This window comes from Copadichromis virginalis, linkage group LG15, assembly GCF_057382275.1.
Source record: "Copadichromis virginalis isolate Kocher_CV1m ecotype Utaka linkage group LG15, C_Virginalis_male_GT1.1, whole genome shotgun sequence".
Lineage (NCBI taxonomy): Eukaryota > Metazoa > Chordata > Actinopteri > Cichliformes > Cichlidae > Copadichromis > Copadichromis virginalis.
This window is the reverse complement of record NC_140632.1, coordinates 35180300-35190643: the sequence shown is the minus strand read 5'-3', so window position 1 is coordinate 35190643 and position 10344 is coordinate 35180300. Positions and strand designations below refer to the sequence as shown.

At 41.8% G+C, this 10344-nt stretch overlaps 1 protein-coding gene across 1 annotated transcript; it reads right to left on the bottom strand.

Annotated features, from left to right (window-relative positions):
- Window positions 1-1160: 1160 nt before the first annotated feature.
- Window positions 1161-6217, bottom strand: LOC146692885 (potassium voltage-gated channel subfamily V member 2-like). The gene is made up of 2 exons (XM_085431163.1): window positions 4952-6217; window positions 1161-2052 (listed from the first exon to the last, which is right to left on the bottom strand). The coding sequence occupies exons 1-2, from the start codon at window positions 6215-6217 to the stop codon at window positions 1771-1773; spliced, it is 1548 nt and encodes a 515-aa protein (XP_085287289.1). The 3' UTR covers window positions 1161-1770.
- Between the last annotated feature and the right edge of the window lie 4127 nt (window positions 6218-10344).

The window sequence follows — 10344 nt, the reverse complement described above, 5'->3', positions numbered from 1 at the left end:
AATCTCTTTTAAAGACTGAAACCATGCACAGCTCAGTTGACTACGAATCTGGAAAAATATGTGGCTGTAAGGTGATATGCAGCTTTTTAGTCACCAGATGTCAACTCGGGTGAATACCTGCTGGAGAATTCGGACCTGTATAGTAAACAGCGCACTCCACCAAATGAAGTGATATCTTATGGAATAGTGGGGTCTACCCCTACAGCAGACTATCAAAGTCATTTAAATATAATGGGCAAGTATCAACTTTAAATCTCCCCAATTACATACAGACCAATTGTCTGTATCATCAACTCGGTCCCCTATAACATGTCAAAGTTTCTGGCTTCAATCCTCAATCCGTTAGCAGGCAGCTCTAAACACCATATCCAGAACACCTTGGATTTTTTTGAGAAGGTGTTGTGTTCTGTAAACACACATGGATCAGTGTAATCAGTCTGACTCTCATCATCCATTGGAGCATAAACTGGGTGTCATCAGGACACTACAACACAGAGCAAATTACATCCCCACAGACCGAGTGGCCAGGAAAGCAGAAGAACATCACATCAAGAAGGCCCTGAGTAGGCCCAGCTGAACATTTGTCAAAGCCTTCCCAGCTTTGGCAAAAAGAAAGCTCCAAGGTATCCAGGAGAGAAGGACAACTGCTGCCTAAGCACTTTAGTGATCCCTTGTGTGTCAGGAGTACGGGAACAGCTAGGACGCATTTGAAACTGATCTCACAGCCCATTGCTGTTATATCTTTTACTATTTTACTTGCTATGATTGAGCATGCATCAAGACTTTAAAAAAATGGAATTTCCACAGGACACACAAGGCAAAATAAAAGTGACATATAGAAATGTTTACAGTAAACACTGTTAAGAACTGGGAGCACCAGTCTAATGACAGGAACTGTTGTGAAGTCCTCCCCCCAGACATTAAATGTGAAAATGACCTTTTATTTTCCTGGTACAGAGCTCAGATAAGGCCATATAAACATTTTCTTTTATCAGGCATCAAGCAGTGACATGAGTGTAAAGAAACTGCACAGAAAATGCAACTCTCTTTCAATAAACATCTATTTTAAGGACAGTTTTTAAAAATTGTTGGTAATTTATTACTTAACCTTTGAGGCTAACATACTGCAACATAATAGATGCAAGTTTTGTTGTATTCATTTGTTTTTATTAATCCCAAGTCATTTGGGAACAGAGAGAATACATTTTCCTCTTGGCACATGTCAAAACCTGCTCACATTTTATCCAGAAACGTTTGATTTGACCTTCACCAAAACATCGTGTCAAGGTCGTTATTCCTTAGTACAATTTTGCTTTAGCGGGAAATCTACAGTATAACCTATATGGTAACCAGAAACCCCTTTTAGCCCTGTTTGGTATGTCGCAGTCGCATGTGACACATACTTAAAAAAGAAGGTGTCATTGGCAGGCATTCATTATTTATAACTCACTGGTGTCAGGTGGAAGATAAGCATCACGATGGATTCACCTGAGGTTAAAATACCTGGGTTGGACATCCAGGCTCCTTTTCAATCGCATGAATTACTTACATACAAGATACATACAAAATGAAAAAGAAACAGTGGTGCATGTGGTAGTTGTGAAACTACCAGGCCTGAAATTGCATCAGTACAAAGAAACTTTCCACTTCCTCTTCCTGCCCTCGTTCACATGTGCTAGGTTTAATTTTTTTGCACCACATTTTAACTTTTGAAGGCAGCTTGAGGCTGCAGCACGTTCACAGTACACAGTGGTCATGTATGAGATCCACTTAGCATGGGGATTGGGCTGTGGTGTCATCTTCTTCAAAGGGATGGAACCATGCATCCATTTTACGCTTGAGTCTCTTCTTAAGCTGAAAGCGGCGCTGGACTGAGGTAGAATTGTAAGCTTGGGTCTTTAGTTTGCTGTAGTAATCAGAGAACTTGTTAAACAGGAAAGAAATCGGCATGCCGTTGAGGATTATCCCAAAAGTAATGCATCCAAAGGCCACGATGCGGCCCAGGATAGTTACAGGAACCACATCCCCGTAGCCCACAGTGGAGATACTGACCTGAGAGAGAAAAGGGGAAACAAAATCCTATGTTCAGTTTCCAGGAATGTTTCCTTTAATCAGAGTTATTTTTGATTCTAAGAATGAATTAAAAGTTTACACTAACAAGTAGTACAGCTGGCCTTGAAAATGTCTGCTGAATCGACACTTACTTGTTTAATTTCACTTCAAAAGCAACACAAAGACATTATCTGAAGTCTGCAGTGCAAGTATAAACATTAAAATGTGTAACTTTATTGGACAGTTCTGTACAATCAGGCTGCTGCTTCCATCAAAACCTACACCCTAGCCTCTTTGTGGCTCTAGCAGGTGTCAAAATACTTAAGAAAAAGCACAGACAGCAGACCACTTCCGTTGACCAGTGTTAGGATTGCCATCTTCTAATTCTTTATGAGAAAACAGTTTGGGCAGGGTTTGCCTTTCATGAAATGACATTTAAGAAATTTATGCAAATAGACTAAAAAAATGCTGAGAAGAATTTAGTTTTTTAAGCCAAACATAAGTACAGATCACTGCATGTTACATTTGTGAAAATCAATTAATTTCTGTGTTTGACTAATAAGTAGTGGAATAATAACCTTTGATCTAGAGAGTATTTACATTTCTAGACAGGTGAAAGTCACACTTGTAGGTGTTAGAACGTTCAACTTATTGCTCAGGGGAAGAGTAGGTAGGTGAAAAAAGACTGCAAAAGGAAATAAGCGGCTGGTTTGGGTTAGGTGCTGTAGTACACATTTCTTTGACACTTAGAGCCCCCGAGAGCAGCCAGTTGGCTTTTCTACCTTTAAAACCTACCTTTAAAACCCGCCTACCAGTCAAATGGCTTTTAGCTAGGCTTTAGCTTCAGCCAAGTGGAAGCTAAATTGGCTAGTCATTCATATGTAAATTAGGTTGTTACCTGAGAATTCTGGAGGGGAGTGGGTGTGTGAGAATGATTGCTAATTTCTAACTGCCAACTGCCTCCTTGTTTGTCCGGGGGAGCTGCTAAAAGCTGTGAATTTCCTTTTGTGTTCGTCTTGATGCATTCTCAATCATCCAGGGAAATAAATCTCCAAAAGTCACCAACTTGGAGTGTTTCAGTTTGCCATCTTAGGGAGAAATCAACAGACATGGGTGTATGTCCTTTGTTGCTGAGATTTATTGATAAAAACAGTACAAAAAACCAACCATTTGTACACATATTTACAAATAATAATAAAAAGTGAGTAAGTACATTTCAACATTTTCAGCAATCACTCACAATCCTGGCACTGCCATGGTATCTCTGCATTTACCACATGTGTATCTGTAGCAGTGAACACATCGCACAGTGGCATGATTGTTCTTGCATTTGTGTTTGACCTGACACATGGCTCTCTTTCCAGGGCTAGGTGTGGAGGGTTGTGTCCAAAGCAACTGTTCTTTTCTTGCCTTCTTCCCAGCTACATGAGAGTGAGCCAACTCTCTTGCAAGCTCCACCAGGAAGTCCACCCGTCTTTCCTTCGTCCCGGTGCATGCTTGATACAGCACATGTGCATTCAGTGCTGCCATGTCAATCATGTTATAAAACACGGCAACTGGCCAGCGCCGTGTTCCTCTGCGGACAGTGTACTCCCGAACCATCTGGTCCATCACATCCACGCCACACTTTGTTTTGTTGTAAAGGGAGACAGTGTTTGGCTTCCTTTTGGTAGTGTTATCAGTCTGAACCACGCTGTGCATGCTGCTAAGAATATAGACTGTCTTCTTCCGTTTGGCCGCATACGCCGTCAGCGTGGCAGCAGAGGTTGAAAACACCTAAGAAATAAGATAAATTGTTATTTCCATAGCCCTTTTACACACAATGAAACACATAAACATAGAACCACAAAAGACCTGCAACATACCTGAGTGGTGAATTCATTGCGATCTGTCTGTCTAGTGGATTGAGGAATTTCCCTGCGAATCTTGTTGACTGTGCCGAGGATGGTGGTTTTCCGTCTAAGAAGTTTTTGCGCAAGTGAAAGCGATGTGAAAAAATTGTCCGTGGTAACATTTCTGCCCTTGTCTAGGAATGGTTCCATCAGCCTCATTACTACATTTTCAGAAAGTCTCTCCCCACTGGGACGATTGGGGTCCTTGCCAAGGTATGGGAAGACATTGCAAATGTACTTGGATTTTAGGTCGCAAGCCACCCAAAACTTGATCCCAAACTTGTCAGGTTTACTTGCAATATACTGCAGGAAACAACACCGAGTCTTTGATGGGAAAAGCTGTTCATCAACGGTGATATGTAGACCAGGGTTGTAGCACGTGATGCAGTTGGTGACAAATGATCCCCACACACTGGAAATGCAGACTACAGATACCATGGCAGTGCCAGGATTGTGAGTGATTGCTGAAAATGTTGAAATGTACTCACTCACTTTTTATTATTATTTGTAAATATGTGTACAACTGGTTGGTTTTTTGTACTGTTTTTATCAATAAATCTCAGCAACAAAGGACATACACCCATGTCTGTTGATTTCTCCCTAAGATGGCAAACTGAAACACTCCAAGTTGGTGACTTTTGGAGATTTATTTCCCTGGATGATTGAGAATGCATCAAGACGAACACAAAAGGAAGTTCACAGCTTTTAGCAGCTCCCCCACCCCCTCATTCACACACCCCCACTCCCCTCCAGAATTCCCAGATAACAACCTAATTTACATATGAATGACTAGCCAATTTAGCTTCCACTTGGCTGAAGCTAAAGCCTAGCTAAAAGCCATTTGGCTGGAAGGCGGGTTTTTAAAGGTAGAAAGGTAGAAGCCTGGCCGGCTGGTGTTGAACTTTCCTTTTATTAGTGCGCATAATAGGCAGATGTTTGCTTAGAAAGAAAAAGTCAAAGGCAGACGTGGAGATGTGGAGTTTATAGCTACAGACAGTGATACTTACTGCTGCCCACCACCAGGCGTACGGGATACTGCTGATGGGAGAGCCTTCGGTTTCCCTTTCTGCTGAATGCAGAAGAGCAGAGAATGTGAAGATTCCCAAGGCGATAAAGAGAAAAATGCAATAGGCCTCCTGGTAGCACCTCCGCAGAGTAAATGCAAAGGCCCTCATGCCGGTCGAGTGGCGGGCTAGCTTCAAAATCCGAAAGATCCGCAGCAACTTGACAATTTTGAGGACGTGGCTGAGCTTACTGACCCGGGCCATGGCCCTGAGGTCTTCTTGTGCACTCACATCCTCGGAGTCAGTAAAGGCTTCAAAGATGATCTGGACAAAATAAGGCATGACTGAAACCATGTCCACAAAGTTAAGTCCGCTCTTCAAAAATAATACAATGTCAGGAGTGGTGATGAGACGAATCAAATACTCAAAGGTGAAGAACACAATGGTGACGATCTCTCCCCACTCCATGTAGGTTTTGTCATCGATTCTGTACGACTGTAGTTCTTCCACAGTGTTGAGACACATTGAAGCGATGGACAAGAGCACGAAAAGGTTAGAGAGCAGAGTGAAAGTCTTCGCAAGAGTTGACGAGTACGGATTCTCCACAATGTTCCACATAGTCATCCGAACGTCCCCAAACATCATGTCCTTGAAATAATCATCATTGTACTTTACCTCGACCTCAGCCATTAGTTCTCTTTCCACCTCCAGGTTCTCCTTCAACTCATCTACCTTCTCCTGAAACCCCATCCAACAGCAGAGCTGTGTGTCCTTCAGGCTCAGGCCCCAGTATGCAATTTCTTCCTCAAAGCTGATGGGACACATTTCCACTATGATCCAAAGCACTCCGGTTGCATAGAAATGGCAGATGTGGTGAAAGAAGGCAGGATCCCGGTCAAAGAAGAACTCGTTGCTGCACACAGAGTAGTCATCACAGAGGGTGAGGAGTTTTGCCTGGTCCCGGCAGAGAGCTAAGGAACCTATTCGAGTGTTAGGATATCTAACTGCACACATTCTTGGAATGTAAAACACTTTCCCTCCTACATTTAAGTTCATGTTTTGCTGGGGTTTGGGTGTCTTCTCACCTTTAGGGCAGTCATCTTTAATCCCAGGATAGTCCAGATTCTTCAGTGAGCTCCACGCTTTGGCTGTTTTTTCCTGAGAAAATGGGAATGTTTTATTACCCTTTGTGCACTTTGAGAGAGAGCTGACACTATAGCAGGAGCTCTGCAAACATGTTTGCAGCTGAGCGTTCTCTGAGCAAGCCATATCAGCTGTGGTCCAAGACAGGAAATGCAACAGAACAGAAAGAGGAAAACAACCATTAAAAGAAAGACTCTGAGAAAGGGATGTAATCAACACATGGTAAATCCACGAATATCTGATCCTGCAGCCACTTCTGACATCCCAGGGAAAACGGGGTTTTCCTGTTTGATGGCTCAGCTGTGGCTGATATGGTGACTCCTGGAAGTTAGGGGACAGAAGGAATTTCCTCTGTTTGTTACAGCAAAGACAACACATTGGACTTTACGACCAGAAGATCAGGACAAGCAGCAGGGATTTTATCCATTTAATCTCATTGGGACCTTTCCAGGTGCCTTTAAGTAGTTGTATATTTAGGTGGGAGGGGCATGGAGGGCAGGATTAGTAAACAAAGTTGCTTTAAGGATTTTGAACCTACGCAGGTACGGGGAAAACAAGCAAACCTCACGCAGTAAGGCCTCAGCCAACCAGGAAGTGTAAAACCAGAACCTCCTTGACGTGTAGACAACAATACTAAACACTGCACCACTGTGCCACCCTCAGTGGTCATTTTTTTTTAAATTAATATTGAAATCACAGCATCTAAATTTTATACACATAAAATACAGGATAAAATTAAATGGAATGAATACTACAGAATGTACATAAGGTGCAGTTGCAGTCTGGCAGTGTGAGCAGTGTGACAGTTCAACTGTTTAAGAGGGAGATGGTGAGGGGAAAGAAACTGTTCCTATGTCGGGTGGTCCTGGTCTGCAGGCTTCTGTACTGTCTGCCAGAGGGCAGCAGGTAGAGAAAGTCTGTGTCCAGGGTGTGAGGGGTCTGTGATGATTTTCCCCGTTTCCTGGTTCTTGAGAGGTACAGATCCTGGATGGAGGGCAGGGGGGCGGCGATGATCCTTTCTGCTGCCCGTACAGTCCGCTACAGTCTGCTCCTGTCCTGTTTAGTGGCTGCTCCATACCAGACTGTGATGGAGCACAAGACAGACTCAATGACTGCAGTGTAGAACTGGATAAGCAGCTCCTGTGGAAGACTGTACTTCCCCAGTTGTATCAGGAAGTACATCCTCTGCTGGGTGTTTTTGAGGATGGAGGAGATGTTGGTCTCCCACTTCAGGTCCTGGGAGATGGTGGTACCCAAGAACTTGAAGATCGCCACAATTGACACCGGGCTGTCTGATATGGTTAGGGGGAGCAGTGTTGAAGGATGTCTCCTGAAGTCCACTGTCATCTCTACAGTCTTCAGCACAGATGGCAGAAATGTGGAGTTTTACATAAATAACTTAGAGTTAACCTGACATCAAAACTTCAGTATCTTTGTCTTGAACCCAACAAGGTTTATCAGCCTTAATAAAATGCAGTCCAATTCTTCAATTTCTGCAAAACAAGTAAGTAAAGTTGTATTTATATAGCACCCTTCAAGACAAAAATCACAAAGTGCTTCACAGAAGCTAAAACAAAAATAAAAATCAACCAAAAGCAAGTTTAAAAAGATGAGTTTTTGTAACTAATTAGGTTAATCAAAAACACATCAGTAACACGACTGGGTATAAAAGGAGCATCTTAGAGATGTAGAGTTTATCAGAAACAAATATCAGCAGAGGCTCACCAATCTGCAAAAAAGAACAACAACAAATCAGAGAGCAATTTCAGATTAAGAGAGACTTTGAATATCTCTTTTACAGTGCATACGTACTGTTGTCAATAAGTCCAGAGAATCTGGAGAAATCTCTGTCCACAAGGGACAAGGCTAATACTTGTGATCTTTGGGCCCTCAGGTGGCATTGCATTAAATGAGAGAGATTACTGTCTGTGAACACAGTTCATAGTGCCATTCAGATACAGGTTAAAACTCTATAATGCAAAGAAGAAGCTATCAGTTCTATTTGTATGGTGCCAAATCACAACTACGGTTGACTCAGGGTGCTTTATATTGTAAAGCAAAGACCCTACAAAAATACAGAGAAAACCCAACAATTCAATGAACCCCTGTGAGGAGCCACTTGGTGAGAGTGGAAAGGAAAAACACCCTTTTAACAGGAAGAAACCTCCAGCAGAACCACACTCAGACAGAGTCAACCAACCATTGTCATATACGTGTGCACTTACAGTTAAACTGCACATCAGTCCACTGAAGCAGAAAAAAATCTTCCCACACAAAATGAGCACAATGCAGCACGGTTATCAGGATAAACTGTGGGTGGTTACATTCTCTGCATGCTACACTGATGAGGTTTGAACTAGTTCACTGACTTAGTAAATTATTTATGAATGTAAGTGGATGTGAAACTTAAAACATGCTTTGACTACACTAGGAATAAGTCTCTTCTACATTTGTCATGAGACAGCTGTGTTGCTACCAACACACACTCGTTGGTTAGATAAAAAAGGGTGTGTAAATCCTGTATATGTGTAAGACAGATTGTGTAAAATGTAATCCATTGGTGAATAGTTCACTTGGCTATCTGAAAAAACCCACCCAACCACACACAAAAAAAAAACCAGCTGGGTGTTGCCCTAGATTGATGGCTTATGTGCTGTGTTGTGTTGAGGTGGCTATAAAAATGAGATTACACAAACTGCTGAGGACCTGAAATCCTACATCAGAGCTGCAGGAACTGCTGTCCTCACTTCACAGACACTTAAAGAATAGTTTTAAAATACTGACTTCTAATAAATCCCTCATATTAAAGAGACACTACCAAGCTATTCTGTTTTGCCTCTGCACTCTCTACCACTCACTGTGACACAGAGTAATCTCTCAGCTTAATTAACTAAGCGTGATCTTCTCCTTCTCCTGCTAACCTACTTATCTCACTTCAGTGAACTGATCACAAGATGAAATCTGCAAGGGACAGAGGGGGATTGGGCAGCTTTATCGGAATACTACAAACATAACACAAACTGGAAACATGGAGTTGGTAGTGGTGCAGTGAGTGATGATGTTTCTAAACGTACTGACAGGTGTGTTTGATGTGCTGGCCAACCAGAAGCTTGAAACATACAATTTCACTAAGGTAACAATGTTTCATAAGCAACATCACTTCACAATACTTTCTGCAAGACCTCGAATGGCGTGAGCCTCTTCAGCTGGATGAAGATAAAATAGAAACAGTTCCATCAAAGGTTTTTTTTATTTAGGCAAGGCAAGGCAAGGCAAGTTTATTTGTATAGCACAATTCAACAACAAGGTGATTCAAAGTGCTTTACAGAGACATTAGAAACAAGAACAAATAAAAAGCATGATTTAAAATTGAATAAAACAAGCAAATAAACTAACTAACTAATTAACAAACAAACAAACAACAGTATATAAAATCAAAACAGATAAAATCAGAACAGTAGATAAAATCAGTAGTTAAATGTAAGTTTTGAAATTTAAGCTTAAAGTGTGGATTTGGTGCTTTATTCAAATGCAGCTGAGAACAGGTGAGTCTTCAACCTGGATTTAAATAAACTGAGTGTTTCAGCTGATCTGAGGCTTTCTGGGAGTTTGTTCCAGATATAAGGAGCATAAAAGCTGAATGCAGCTTCTCCGTGTCTGGTTCTGACTCTGGGAACTGATAAAAGACCGGATCCAGATGACCTGAGGGATCTGGATGGTTCATACTGGGTCAGGAGGTCATTGATGTATTTTGGTCCTAAACCATTCAGAGCTTTATAGGCCAGCATCAGAACTTTAAAGTCTATCCTCTGACGGACAGGCAGCCAGTGTAAGGACCTCAGAGCTGGACTGATGTGGTCCACTTTTTTGGTCTTAGTGAGGACTCGAGCAGCAGAGTTCTGAATGAGCTGTAGTTGTCTGACTGATTTTTTAGGTAGACCTGTAAAGATGCTGTTACAGTAATCAAGCCTAGTAAAGATGAATGCATGGACTAGTTTTTCCAGGTCCTGTTGAGACATCAGATCTTTTATCCTTGATATATTCTTGAGGTGATAGTAAGCTGACTTTGTTATTGTCTTAATGTGTTTTTCTAAGTTTAGGTCTGCATCCATCACTACACCCAAATTTCTCGCCTGGTTTGTGGTTTTTAGATGTATGGATTGAAGTTCTCTGGTGACCTGTAATCGTTTTTCTTTAGCTCCAAAGACTATTACCTCAGTTTTGTTTTTGTTTAGCTGGAGAAAATTGTGGCA